The 15,171-nt window shown below is 37.5% G+C and overlaps 1 protein-coding gene and 1 long non-coding RNA gene across 3 annotated transcripts in view; one reads left to right on the forward strand and one right to left on the reverse strand.

Moving 5' to 3' along the window:
* Positions 1–13,025, reverse strand: part of LOC122521960 (caskin-2) — a 50,854-nt gene extending 37,829 nt beyond the window's left edge. The window contains exon 1 of one of the 2 annotated variants that reach the window (XM_043642723.1): positions 12,719–13,025. Coding sequence is in view for 1 of the 2 variants with exons in the window: in XM_043642721.1 (XP_043498656.1) it covers positions 8,603–8,618 (16 nt within the window). In the remaining variant the exon portion in view is untranslated. Of the gene's footprint in view, positions 1–8,602; positions 8,681–12,718 lie in introns of those variants that run through there. The other variant, XM_043642721.1, reaches the window with a different exon arrangement.
* On the forward strand, positions 10,020–11,587 carry LOC122521965. The gene is made up of 2 exons (XR_006304959.1): positions 10,020–10,434; positions 10,648–11,587. It is a non-coding gene; the product is annotated as an uncharacterized LOC122521965 (long non-coding RNA).
* Positions 13,026–15,171: the final 2,146 nt, after the last annotated feature.

The following is a 15,171-nucleotide window of genomic DNA, read 5'->3' on the forward strand; positions in this document are numbered from 1 at the left end:
CACGACGAACACACGCGCGAAAGCTAACGAGCGTTTCACGTTCGTGTATATGGCAAGGGCTTCGCGTGTGAGAGTAAAAAAAAAGGGGGGGAAAGAAGTGCAGTAGACGAAGCGGTGTAAAAGTTGTTTCGAAGTGAGAAAGAGAGAGAGAGAGAGGGAGAGAAAGATAGATAGAGAGATAGAAGAAAAAATAATGATTATGATTATACACGGGGACTCTATCGTCACGTGCGCGCGTGTTAACAGTAAGTACGAGAATATATAAAAGCACGTTTCTAAAATGACCGCCATGCGATAAACTGCATCACGTCGACAAAGGATCCGCGGAATTTCAAGGATTCTTGGCTTCTCAGCTAGTTTGACTGAAGGAACGAGAGAGAATCATCCGTAGAATCCCGACAATCTAAATAGAACCTCTAAGAGACTCCGAGTATGTTCTTCTCGAGGACAACGTACTTATGTATAAGTATACAGGGTGTCACAAATATATTCCTTCCTTCGAGCTAAAAAATTATTATAACAAAATTTGTTTATTCGATATTTAAAATGGTAATAGTATCACAAAAATTTATTAACGTCGCTATAACTAAAGACGAAGAAGAAAAAAAATATATATATATTGTAATTTTATTAATTAATTAATTTTGATTTGGTTTAGTTCTTCTTGCTTTTCGGTATAAGCAACTTTTAAGACATCCTGTATATCTATATGGCGTATAAATATGAAAAGTGGGGAGGAAAAAAAGGAGTTAGGAATGAACGATGACGAAGGATGAGAAGGACGAAGAAGAGGACGGCTTCCTGATGTAACGTGGCACTCTTCGAGTTTCGTGCCAAATGCCAGTGTCAGCTGGCGTTCACCTACAACTACACGTTCTCTTTTTCTTTCTCTCTCGCTCTCTCTCACTTATACATATCGTTCTATCCTAGACACGTCAAAGTCGATAAAGTAAAACTCACGAGATAACGTCTGTGTGCATAGCCGATGAAATTTATTTGATATACAAGCTGATAAAAGTACGACTCGTCATAGAGTATGTACATATGCATGTATGTGTAATATACATATATGTACATACACATATTTAATGTAAGTAAATACGTGAGCTGCCAACGGTACTTGTATGACCTCCAAGTATGATAGTTCTCGACTATACGAGACTAAACTACGAAAGTTTCGTTGGTAACAAAAAATATTTTGACGAGGGAAAAGGTTTCTTCCTATGTATATTAATGCAAAAGTAAAACAAGTATTTTCTGTTTCCTTTTATCTGCTCAGATTTTGTATCCACAATCTTCTTAATCTTCTTCAATTGATTTAAACTTTTTAAAATAATTTTTCAGCTATTAGTGGTCGACGTGAAAAGAACAAAGCGCATCATTGACATCAACATTTCAAGATCGAAAACGCTTGGAACCAGTTTTCTACCCAAGCGTAACGATACTGTATCGTGTCCGTTAAAATAATCAATGTTTTTTTTACAAACAAATTATTACCATAATTATGCTATCCTAAAAACATTTGCCGCGAGAAAAAATACGAAACCGCAGGATTTTATAGATCTATTCAAATTAACATACAACGAAACGAGAAAAGAACAAAAACCATGTTAGTACTTATGAAGGAATCATGTTGCAGAATATACGGGGAGAGGGGGGGATATAATATACGATACGTGGGGATTAACGAGGATTAGTACTGTGGTACATACGTTCGCGTTATATTCGAGTTTACGCAGCAAAGGAGATAATGAGAGGTTCTCAAGCCTAAACTAGGAAATAGAGTCAGGTCTTGTGGTCGATCGTCAAGCAACTAAGTTAGCAGTAAACGCATCGATTACACGCTCATTTAATCGCAACCGCAAAAATGAACCGCACATTGCCGGTTAAGCAGCAAGTAGTCGGCGGTAGCAAACACCAACAACAACAGCAGCAGCAGCAGCAACAGCAATAGTAACAGCAGCCCCATGCTAATCTATGATCGCGCTTACGGTCGAATACAAAAGCCGTAATTTCATTGGACGATCTCGTCTTAACGAGGGGGTTCGTTCGGAAGATCGGTAATAGGCCGATTCGCTCCAAACGAAGGAAACGAACGGAACGGAACGGAACGGAACGAAATGGTGTGTGACCTTGAACCGGTGACTCCCAGCGCGCGCGCGAATACAGAGAAAGATATTATACATGGGGGGATATATAAAGGAACAAGTTACTCTCTCTCTCTCTTGAATAATGAATATTTTTTTTCTTCCTTTTTTTTCCTTTTTTCTTTTTTTTTTTTTTTCATTCCACAAAAACTCGGCGGCAACTCTTGACGTATTCCTGTTGTTTGTTTCAACGAGATGAGCTAGTAGCAACAGGTGCCTTCCTCCTTCGGCGTCTTTTGCAAAGTGCAACGCGCGCACCGTGACTCTCGGCTAAGTGAATGATACTCCAAGCTTTATTCCGTATTCTCGAAAACCCTTTTTATATAATATATATATATATACTCGAGACGCGAAGAAAAGAAAGAAAGACAGAAAGAAAGGAGAAAAAAAAAGCTTAAAAAATACAAGAAAATAAACAAAGGGAAAGAAAGAAAGTAAGATAGTAGATACGCAAGGTGAGTACAAATGGTCGTATTACGATAAAGGTAGAAGTTGAAATTCTGTTAAGCCGAGTAACACACGTTCTTCAACACAACGAGGGTAAGGAAGCGGCCTGGCATACGTGACCACGAATTCTCTCTCGACGTATTTTCTACTCGCCGCGTGTTTGCTCGCTCGCGCGTATACATAAAACTTGTAAGTGTATAAGTGAGCGTAAGTGAGTGAGCGAGCGAATGAGCGAATCGTGCGTACGTGCGTGCGTGCGTGAGTGCATACATGCATGCATGCATATATTCGTTCCTCGTCGCGTAGCATTGTGTAGAGTTGTTGGCGTCCGTCTCGTAGCTTTGCACGCCGCCATGCGTTCTGACGCCGTCCCTTTTTTTCCACAACTCCTTTGTCCCATAGATCGAACAAAGGACTAGGCCATTCCAAGGACGCACCTATGGGAGCCAAACGGCCGTTTAGGGTCACAAGTTCCGAGGTCTATAGGACGAAATAAAAATCGAACTGGCGAATCGAGTGTGGAAACTTATTTTCTCCCTCTCCCCCTCTCTCTCTCTCTCTCTTTTTCACATACAACGCCCAAGAAAAGTTTTCCAAGAAATTACATTTTTCTTCTTTAAATTGCTTTTTTTTCTTTTTTTACGTCTCTGTGCTATGAGTATGATTTTATTATTTAATTTATACGATTTTATATTAATTTTGCATTTAATTTATTTCCTGTACAACATTTGTCTATTCGTGTATGTGACAAAAAGAAATAAAAATTTATGTAGCTTTTTTTTATTGTTAATTATTTCTTCTTCGACGTTACATTTATATATATATATATCGTTTTCTGTTTAAAGATTTGAAATGAAAATAAAAAAAGATACCATCAAGATATGAAGAATAAATACAAGATTCATCATGGTGTTAAAGTCTGACAATTAATATGGATGACACAGAACTAATGGTAAATGTAAAGAAAGAGAAAGAAAACAATTGTTATTTTCTTAATACTCTTTTCCATTAAGACTTCATTCACGTTTCTCCATTATCGATACTAAGAAAACAATGTTGCAAAAAAAATGAGATCATTAGTTAGAAATAAATCGTACGGTACTTTCGTGAATTAACTATTATTAAGGGTAGAGACTAGGCGTGTTGGCTCTCAAAGAAAGTGATGTGGAACTTCCCATTTGTAAAAGGGTCCTAAAAGAGAAAACGACTACCTGAGACACGAAGAATCATCACTGCTTCGCTCGATTTTCCTTCAGATAAGAAACAAGGAAAATGGACTTGGTTGAAATACACATGTATGTGTATATATGTGTGTATATATGTACATGTATGAACATACGAACGTACTTTCTGTCAGATAAAATCAAATGAAAAGAAGTCCTTGTGTGTGAATTTATGATAACGATTAGTTAAGCGTACACTTTGACACACAAAATACACGAAACTATCTTGTATCATGTTGATCTTATTTTTTTTTATCCTTATTATCTTTCAAATACTTTCAAATGCTTTCAATGTTGTCAACCCGAGCATATCTTATATATGTTCTTCTCTCTTAATCTTAAATATTAATTATTTAATCTGATAATTTGTGAAACTTTATGATCGACACGTATACGTGTAAACGTGTTAAATGCAATTTGTGTAGAAAATTTCTATTAAAAATAAAATGATTAAATGAAAAATATTAAAGCAAGTCTAACATTTCCTTAAAATAGGAATGAAAGAAAAAACAAATAATTTATTCTCTCTTTTATCACGAAAGAAGTAAACTTTATCTTGGCCGGTTAACAGGTTAATGGCTACCCTCTTATCATTAGTTTCCCTGTTCATAATTTTACTGCATTGAATTTTATACAAAAATAATTCGTATATACTACATACACACATACATACATACATACAAAAACACCATATAAGTGAATAAATTAACGATAATAAATTTGTACAACATTTACTATTTTATATCTCTAAACGAAAGGAATCAATTTTGTCTTTCCCAATTAACAGGTTAATGGCTACCTTTTTTTATCACTCCTTTTCCTGCTCATAATTTTGTCTGCGCCTACAAATCTATCCCATTAAATTTGATAAAAATTAATTGACATAACATATATATACATACACCAATTAAACGTATAAATTTATGTTAACAAATTTGTCGAAAAAATCCCTTATATTAATTTCCACCTAATATATGATACAATAAAACTTCAATCTTTCTTTATTCTCACATCCACTTTGGTTAAACGATCTCAACAACGTTATCGTTCGAAAAATGAATCGACTAATGGAGTAACAGATTAAGCAAAAGAATGAGAGAAAGAGAGTATAATGTGGCATCGAAGTGTAAATTCGTATCGTGTCGCGAACGTTATATAAATCAAACAATGCGCATAATTCGATAGCTCGAAAGAGTGAACGAGCGAGTAAGTGAGTGAAAGAGAAAGAGAAAGAGAGAAAGAGAGAAAGAGAGAGAGAAAGATAGATGGATAAAGTGAGACACAGAGTGAGTGAGATCGTTTCCATTCCACATTCGAGCGAACGTGAGCTGCAAACACGTCGAGTTCATCAGTGGATTTCAAGCAATTCAACGCTGGGCTCGATCCAAGAGGTACTCGTATATCAGACTCGCTGATTTTGCACCGGTGAATGCGGCGAAAAGAGAGAAAGGAAGAGAGGGATTGGAGGATTAGCAAAAAGAAAATAAAAAAGAGAGAGAAAGAGTATGGAAAAAAAAAGAGAGAATGCCAGGTAAACGAGAAGAGAAGAGAAGAGAAAAGGGAAAACGATCTTGAAAGCGCGAAAAATGAAGTCGATATTGGTTTTTCCATTTTTCACCCTCCCTCCCTCTCTCTCTTTCTCTTTCTCTATCTTTCTTTCTTTCTTTCTTTCTTTCTTTGCACAATTTGATTTTAATTCCGCATGAAAAATAAGTAACTAATTAATCTTTCTACAAAGGATCATGCAAAAGTTACATTCGAAAAAGAAAAAGCAGAGAAGAAAAAAGAAGAAACTTCTTTGAAAAGCTTTTACTGCAGTTTACGACGTTGCATTGAGAAAGGGGAAAAAAAAAATTGTGAAAAGGGATACGGAGAGGAGATTCTTTCTAATTTACGACTTCGAGTAGAACGACAACCCTAAAGAGTTTACGACTAAATGAACGAGAAAGAGAAAGAAAGAGTGAGAAGGATGATATCGCTGTCATTGTCATTGTTACGATACAAGAAAAATAGTTGTTTGTGGGAGGAGTACAGAGAAAGAAAGAGAAAGAGAGAGAGAGAGAAAGAAAAAGAAAAAGAGAAGGATAAGTGGATAGCTAAACGATTCGTAGAACGATTCGTAGAACGCGAATATCACACGGAGGAATTCTCTCAAGGTTGTTGGTGTATGTTGCACTCCGGTGCACAACCCAAGACAACACAGAGCTTGCGCTGTTGCTGTTGCAGTTGCAGTTGCAGTTGCTGCTGGCGAGATGCAATGTTACGAGCACGATATATTATATCGCGAATTTTCTTAAATGTCAGCAAACGTGCGTCAATGCAACACAACGAATAATATCGATACGATAATATCGAAGAAATCGTTTGCGAAATTGCAGCTTATGACGGTGTAATGGCGGTAGGTGATGATGGTGGTGGTGGTGGTAAGTCGTGGTCATTGTTGAGGTTCGGACAGAGGACAATAAATGTAGTTGAAACTGCATTCATTGTTTTCGCTGTTATATTGTCTCTGTCGCAGCGATTTAAAGCGCGTTTATTGTTGTTGCTGTTTTGTTGGTGGTTGTGTTGTGTTGTGTTGTGTTGTGATATTGAAAGGACGTTGAAAAAAAAAGAAAAAAAAAGAGAAAAGAAAAAACAAAAGGAACAAAGAAAAAATATATAACAACGCAAAAAGTAGAGTTCCACTACTGGTGGGGTGGTGGTGATGATAGTAAAAGAGGATATATATATATATATGTGTGTGTATGTATAAGCGACACAACAGGAACTTTCGCGTAATCGAGAATGGAATGTCGCGAGGGAACACACTGCGTTGCAGTAGACTCCTCGACCTTCGCTTCGTTTTTTTTCTTTCTTTCTTTTATTTTTCTTTTTCCTTTTACTCCTTCTTTCATGCATCTTTTAACTCATTCCTCCTATATAACACGCATTACATATACATACTTATATATAGAACGACGTGCACCGATTTCAAAATTCTAAGAATGACAAAACGTTTTACTCGAATGAAAAACGAAAATAAACAAATTTTATATTATGAAATAATTTCATTTGAAAAAGTGACGTTGAATATTCTTCTCGCTTTGAGCACGAATTAACGTTTGATATATAGGAATGAAAGAAATTTAATATAAAAATATGCCACCATACTGAAATAATTTAAGGGAAACACAAACTTTGTTTTTCCGGCTCTCTCCTTTTCTTCTATTATATTTTTTCTTCTTCTTCTTCTTCTTCTCGTTTCTCCTTATTTTCTTCCTTCTTCAGGAAAACTTTTTAACCGGCAATTCGCCCACCAGCGAGATAATCTACAGGCGAGCACGCCTCTCTGTGTGTTTGTGCTCGATGAAAAGCCCGTTGAGGGTCATTGAAGAAAAGGATTTGCATTCGGAAGTACTGACGCGTATATAATATTTCTTTTCTATGTTTTTATTTTTTCATCCTCGAGAGAATGAGAGTAAAATAAGAATGGGAAGAAGAAATAACACAGCACGGTTAAAAAGCGTACGCGAGTTGTTTCCATGATTACTACTATGGAAAAACAAACAATGATAAATAATACTAATAATATAAAAATAAAGAAGAAAATAAGAGAAATTAGCTAAATAACGGAGTTTAAACTATAAAAAAATAAAAAGTAAGAAAGAAGAGGAGTAGGAGAAGGAGGAGGAGGAGGAGGAGGAGGAGAAGAAACACCTGTGATTGAGAACCTCTGTAGTGGAACTCGACGAGTCGTTGATATTCAAAAGAGCTTTTTTTTTTTAAACAACAAGCCAGTAAGAAAGAAGAACATTTTAGTTCGCAATCGCGCTTGAGTTTCTCAGCCTTGAAAGGAGTCACGTAGTACCAACTCGTAGAATCGTATTCTCGTGACGTTGATGCGGGTAAACGAAAAAAAGGATATTCGAAATCAAAAAGAGAAATAGAGAAAGAGAGAGAGAGAAAGAACGTGACGCCATAGTTTCGAAAAAGAAAGAACCACAAAAAAGACCTGGATCGATGCAACCCCCCAAAAAACAAAGAACAATTTTTTCAAAAGTTTCAACAATGTAACAGAAAAACGAGGATCAAAAATACCTTTGCTGATAAAAATTAAAGAACCAAAAAGTTGAATCGATGCAATTTAAAAGACAAAAAAAAGTCGAAACAAATATTACGGTTTAAAGTATGTAACTATACGAAACATGAATAAACATTACGTGTCGATATAACTGAAACAATTAGTTATCGCATATCCGGGTAACTTCTGAAGCAACAGAATAATAATCAGCAATAAAACAGTACCGACGCTATGAAAGTCGAAGGACGAGTGACAGTTCCGAGTTTGAGCTCGAGCGCGTTTTTCGCTTAACCTGTGGTATATATATATATATACATATCTTTTTCTCTCTTACAACCATCGTCTCGCGACGGTATCCTTCGTAAGTACACGCTCGAACTAGAAAGCCGATTTCACCGGCCGTCTTCTCTAAATGCCGTTCCCCTCTCCTTTCCCTCGACAGACCATTCTACTATATTAAAAGTGTAAGGACTCCTATATTATCTTTCCCAAAAAAGGTAAGTTATTTAAGACCCCGATGAATATAATTCTTTCTAATCATAATAAAAATCCTTTAAACGAGATTTATAAAAAGAAAGAAAAAAGGAAAAAAAAGGAGGAATAAGATCGTTTTAAATAAAAATGTGATTAATAATAAGAAGATTCTTTCTCTTCTTATTATCCGTAAAGCAATAAGGAGGATGGATCGCTGGTTTAATCCACGTAGTGAAATTGAATCGGCTTACCACTGATACGTCTCATGACGGCTTCACCACGACACCACGGCTCGTATCCAAGAACAACCGTTGCCGCCTCCGTCCTATCCACCTCCACCACCTCCGTCACCGTTGTCGTTGCCGTCGTCGTTGTCGTCGTCGTCGTCGTAGCCGTCGTAGTTGCCGTCGTTGTCTTCTCCGTACACGTTCTTCCACAAATTGACTTTGTAACAGTGCCGATGATGATGATGATGATGATAATAATGATGATAATGATAATGATGATAATAGGGTCTACGATAGCACTCCTGTTGTCGCTGGTGTTGGTGCCAATGATAATGACGAGGATGATACTCGTCCAGCCGGCGGTGTACTTCCGCGCGAATTTCTTCCCACTTTACTAACACGACCATACCAAAGTTATAGGAATAGGAGGAAATAATATTTTTCCCCGACTACGATCACCGATCATCGGGATCCGATATTATTATACGTTTACGTGTCGTCGTCTCTTCGCGGCAGCTAAAGCCCCGCGCCATTGCTCCGCGTCAACGAAAGAGAGGAGGAAAGATACGAGGGACAAATTGAACCCGCGGTGATTGCAAGTATCCTCCAACAACAAGGACTCTCCTCTTCTTCTTCTTCTTCTTCTTTTTGTTTCCTATTCTTTCAATATATTGTAGCTCTTCTAGTTCTATGATACGATTACATATACACCGGCGAGCACTGGGCACATCACGACGACGACGAGGACGCCGCCGCCGCCGAGTGTCCTCGCGAAGGACGTCGCTCGAGACGCGTCGTCACCACCAACACACACCGACGACTCGCGAACCTTCCTCCTCCTCCCTTCCCTCTTCTACGTTGCACGCGCGCGCGCGCGCGCCCGCGAGCATCCGCGATTCTTCTCTTTTTCTTCTTCTTCTTCTTCTTCCTTCTTCTCCTCCTCCTCGCGTTTCCGTTATTGTGTCTTTCCTTCCTTCTTTTTTTTTGTTGATTCTTTGTCTTTCTTGATCTTTTTATCTATCTTTTTATCTATCCTTATTTCGCCCTCTCTCTCTTTCTCTCTCTACCCCTTTACTCTCTTGAATACCACACTTCACCTCGATCACGTTCGCTACGTCGAACGTCGAAATATCTTTATCGATTCCATGAATGATAAAGAAAATGTGATTATCGGTGAAAAAAACAATAGTGACATAGACGAATAAGAAAACGAAGAAGACATACCTGCGGTTAACGACCGCTACTATACACACTACTACTATTATTACTATATTACTACTACTACTCCTCCGTCACCGTCACCTTCGTCACCGTACCTTCAACCCAAACACGTACTCCCTTACTCAATTCGGTTTCGCATCTGCCTGTTCGGTTCCGCGGCGCGCTACGGACGCGGAAGAAACTCCTAAGCGATCTTCTTTCACGAACACGACCGACGAACGCAGACGCGAAGCCGCCGACTGCGGCTACCGTAGACCGAACTTCGAGCTACCAATCACGGCCGCTAGGCGCGTTCCCATCTACTGCAACGAACGCTGCGCCCTCTTCGTCAACCGCGCGTTAATTCAAATTCTTCTTTCGTTCCTTCGATGTCCTTACATATATACTACATATGCATCATCGAAAATCGCTATGTTTTTCTTTACGAATTTGATCTTACATCGATCGTAATAATTATCGATCATTGATACGTTATTTAAACGATACGATACATTTTCTAGTTTTGCATTCTTATTTTCGTTTTGAATATCACAACCAGAGGTACGTTTATAAACCGCGTAATCTATGAGTGCGTGCACTGTACTGAATCAACAATGGAGTGTCCCTCAAGGATTTGTACGTCCGAGATACTAAAAGTAAATAGAACAGATTAGATAAGGTTATATAAAATCAAGAAAAAGAATACGGATTCTCTGCTTTTCTTTTTTTCTTTCAGATTTATATATATATATGTTGCTCTAAATATTTTAACGCGATAATGCGTTTATAATTCCTCACAAATTATACGCCCTTCTTCTCGGAGATAATATAACGCCTCATTGATCTTCTCGTATATATTTTTACTACAGAGTTTCCTTTTAACTTTTTCGAGAAAGAAAAAGAAGAGGAGGCTGCAATATCCGATGACTCCACGTGCAACTACCTACGCCTGTATCGAGAATACGTAATGAGGAAACCGTTCGATGACTTTAAGATGGTGATACACGTGATACACGTGATACACGTTTGTTGCATCGTTAAGAATTATAATCCTGAATTACGAACGAACAAAGGACACGTCGTATTGCTAAAACTACGACTTGCAGATCTCCTCCTCATTCTCCTCTTCCAGTATATGTACTCAATTTTAACTCGTTTCTATTAAGGGAAAATGAAACTTGTTAAGGGACACGATTGAACGAAAGGATAGAAAAATCGACGATTGCTTTCGTCGAGCGTTTGTTGTATTTATATCAATCGATGTTAACGAAGTCGAATTACTTCAATAAGTAAAACGGAGCGTTAGTGTTAACGTATATACTCCGAGAGCAATCATTTCAGAACAAGCTTTGAAAATAAACAACGATCTAATGTAAGACATACATACGTAGAAAACGGGTATCGGTAAAATATGAAATGTAAACGTTTCGAAAGATTCGTATGGCATCTGTATTTTTCCCAAGCGTTTTAAAAATAGTGTATTCACCCTGCTGTTCGTTTTCAAGTGTTCAAGATAAGCTTCATTAATCTAACCTACTGACATGTAACGGCGACTGCTTGCTAACGCGTATCTTCTTTTTATCCGACCTTTTCATACGTACGTACGACATACATAGTATCGAACGAGAAATTTTAACGAACGGAGAGACGTACCACGCGGTAATTTATGCGAGTTAAAAGGAGTGCTCTTGAACGCGCAGAGGTTAACATAAACTCGTACGCGTATATACGTTTCTCGCTCAACTCGGTAGGGGCCAAACAATACAACTAATTATCATCAATTATACCAAAGAGAAAGGATAAAAGAAATACGGAGAAAAAGAAAGAGAGTTAAAATATAAAAAAGAAAAAGCAACGACAAAACGACATTCGAACGAGAATTACAATTATCTATAATTACTTTTCCAATCGAAAACAAACTTGTTCCAAATTTAAATAAATATCGTCTTACCAGTTCTCTCATAATTCGAGAATATTCATCACAATACGATAACATCCAAAATTCAAATATAACCTTTTCGAAATTAGAATCAAAAACTGACAAAATTCCTATTGTTCGATAAGACGAAATTCTTTGAGTAAGAACAGAACAATGAGAAGAAAATATAGGAAGAAGCCGAGGGTACAAAGTACCGGTGCTATATACATTCTCGTAAAATATCTTAGCATCGTAATATCGACATCCTCGATATTCCTTCTGCTATTCCAAATACTTTGTTCGCGAAATCCGGAATCCGGATCGCGTTGCAATAGAAGAACGCGCCGAAATTCCAGGTAAATCGTTGGACCCTTCCGAACCTTTTCATATTCTCTCATTTCTCCCTCTTCCTGCCCTCCTTCCTTACGACGATAAATCGTATATATATGTATATATACGATATATATATATATATATATATATATATATATATATAATACTAGGTTCGAATATAAGGAAGACTAGGAAGAAGATATTGAAAAAAACAGCCGTTGGAGAGATAGAAAAAAAGATCAGCTGCTGTTAGTATCGGTAGCATCGGTACAACATCGACGATCTCGTTTCGTAGCTCTCGACTTGTCGAACCCAAAGTAAAGGTTCGCGTTAGAATGTCGTGTCTGTGGCGTTGAGTTCGCGTACTAGAGAGGTAGGGTGACGTTGCGGATGATCACCATGGAAACGAAATGTGGACCTTCCCTCGAACCTATCTTTCCTACTCTTATCCCTCTCTCTATCTTTCTCTCTCTCTTTCTATTTCGCTGTGCGTCGTTCAATCCGCACCCCTCGCACACAAAGGACACCCATCGTCTCGGAACAACCCTGCGTCGTCCTCTTCGCTTTTCTACCTTTCATTTCCTCTCTCTTTCTCTCTCTCTCTTTCATACACACACACACATACACATATTATAGCAAGTAGAAAGGAAAGCGTTACTACACTAGACACAAGCTTTGCGTTCACTTACCGGTACGATCCTCGCTCCTTCACGTCGACGTTCTTCCTTCTTTTTAGCAGAGTCCTTCCTCCTCCGAGCTTCCTCGTTCTTTTCTCTTCTTTCTCCTCCTCCTTCTCCACCTGGTACTTGTCCAACTTAGTTTCTTCTTCTTCCTCTTCTTCTTCCTCGGGGTCGCAGCCAACGCTGCTCCCGCCGTTTTCGTCTCAAACTTCGTCTTCGTCGTCGTCGTCGTCTTTGTTATCGTCGTGATCAACGTCGACGTTGTCGTCGTCGTCGTCGTCGTTGTCTTCGTCAGGGTTGTCGTCGGGGTCGTCGTCGGGGTCGTCGTCGTCGTCGTCGTCGTCGTCGTTACCACCGCTAACACTGTCGGTCGTATCCACGTTTAAAGCCAGATTTGCAGCGTGCGACTACGTCCCGTGCGGGGGCGCCGCTCCTTAATAAACCTTATATCTACCTTGCATACACGACTTACTTATTTGCTTACTTACGTATTTCTTTTTATTTTCCTTTTCTTTCTCATTACCTTTATTCATTACTCATTTCTTTACCTTCTTTTAAAGTTTATCATTTTAGAAAAAAAATCCGGTTAGATATAACTACCCTATTTAATGACAATAACGGCGATATTAGTTTTTCGCGCAAGATTCGTCGAGGGCATAGGCACGATGAAAAGGTGAGAGGGAGAAAAGGTATACCTGAACATGTATGTACGTATTTATATGCACCCGTATGTGTATTTATGTATGTGTGTACTTGCGTGTGTCCAACTACTTTCTCTCTCTCATTTTTGTATCGACCTCCTATCCTCTCTCTCTCTCCTACATAGCTATTGACGAGATTGCATGCATTTATCCGTCCTTCCTATTTGCTCTTTCTCTCCTCCCCTCAACCTTCATGGTATATTTTCTTCTTCTTTACTCAGTGCCGGAGTAACGATTTTAAAGTTCCCAGGTCCCTTACACACGCTCCTGACGCGAGGGATTTTCAAAGTTCCAATATGGCTACCCTATTATCAATTCTTCTTTCCTTCATATATTTTTCTATTACATACACCTAATGCATATGAGTAATGTATGAAAAACACACAAATAGAAAAATGATAATCTTAATTATCTCGTATACCCATAGATAAGTCGGAATTTGACTGGAACGAAGTCATTTTCAGTTAAACCGAAAACGTTCCATTTGTAACTGTCTATTAATTTCTCTCCCTCTCCTGCAGGAACCACTCCTCTTTTACCGACAATTCTCCGTATTACGTATATCGATTGTTCTGATGGCACACCGGCCACGACGAGGACGACGACGAGGACATGCGGGACCACCATCCCACATTGTCTTGCTGCACAGAGAGAGATCTTCCAAAAGCGCGTAATCTATCTCTCTTTCATTTTACTTCAAGAACAATCCAAATTTAAGAGAAACAATAGCAGAATCCTAAGCTTCTGCTATTATAATGCTTATCGTTAGAAGTCTTATCTAACGATAACGTTAGACGAGCTCGCACGCGTTTAATCTTCTATATTTAAATATTCTATATTTTTAATATATATATATATGTATATATAAATATCATTAATTTTGAGCGATAATTATACACATAAGAAGACACAAATGTTATCATGTATGTATTAAAATATACACAAAATGTACAACATAAATCGCATCTCAGCCGTCACGCAATATGATCAAGCGAGCTCAGCGGTAAAAAAATAGGATTTTGACGAATTAAAATGTTTTCTTTCCTTTTTTTTTTTTTTTTGTTTAATTCTAATGCGGAACTCTCTTGATATATATGTATGTATGTATATATGCTCCGTTTTTCTACAACAAAGTACAAAGATAGGAAATGGCTTATCGCACCACAGAGTATGATGATCTTATTATTGCGCAATACATATTGTTCATAAATATCGGAAAAAGCGTTAAATAAGAAATAAATTAAATTTATTGAAGGCAAAAGAAAAAGGAATGAAAAACAAACAAACAGGGTTTTTACAATTTATACGTTACTTTTCTCCTTTACTATTCCACTTCCTCCTTCCTCCTCTCCCCGATGGTACCTTTATATAAATTACGTAAATATACTAATAATATACTTTGTATATCGACGGAACTATACTGATGCAATATGTGCTTTTACTTTTTTTTTTAAAATGCACGACGACATCGAGGAACGATTAAAAGATGATTTCTTTCGCTTGTTTTCTTTTAATGAAGAAGAAAATATTGATAAAACTATCGAAAAGTTCATCGAGATGGACGACGAGATAAATACTGATCTTTATACAATGTAAAATACACAACGATCGTTCTCTTATAAATAACAATAATAAAAATAATAATAATAATAATGATAATAATAATGATAATAATAATAATAATAATAATAATTTAAATTACATACTTTTTGTTATTTATATAAAGTAGATGTATAAAAAAAAAATCAATCGAAAATAATA

This window comes from Polistes fuscatus, unplaced genomic scaffold (genome assembly GCF_010416935.1).
Source record: "Polistes fuscatus isolate 324 unplaced genomic scaffold, CU_Pfus_HIC Scaffold5, whole genome shotgun sequence".
Lineage (NCBI taxonomy): Eukaryota > Metazoa > Arthropoda > Insecta > Hymenoptera > Vespidae > Polistes > Polistes fuscatus.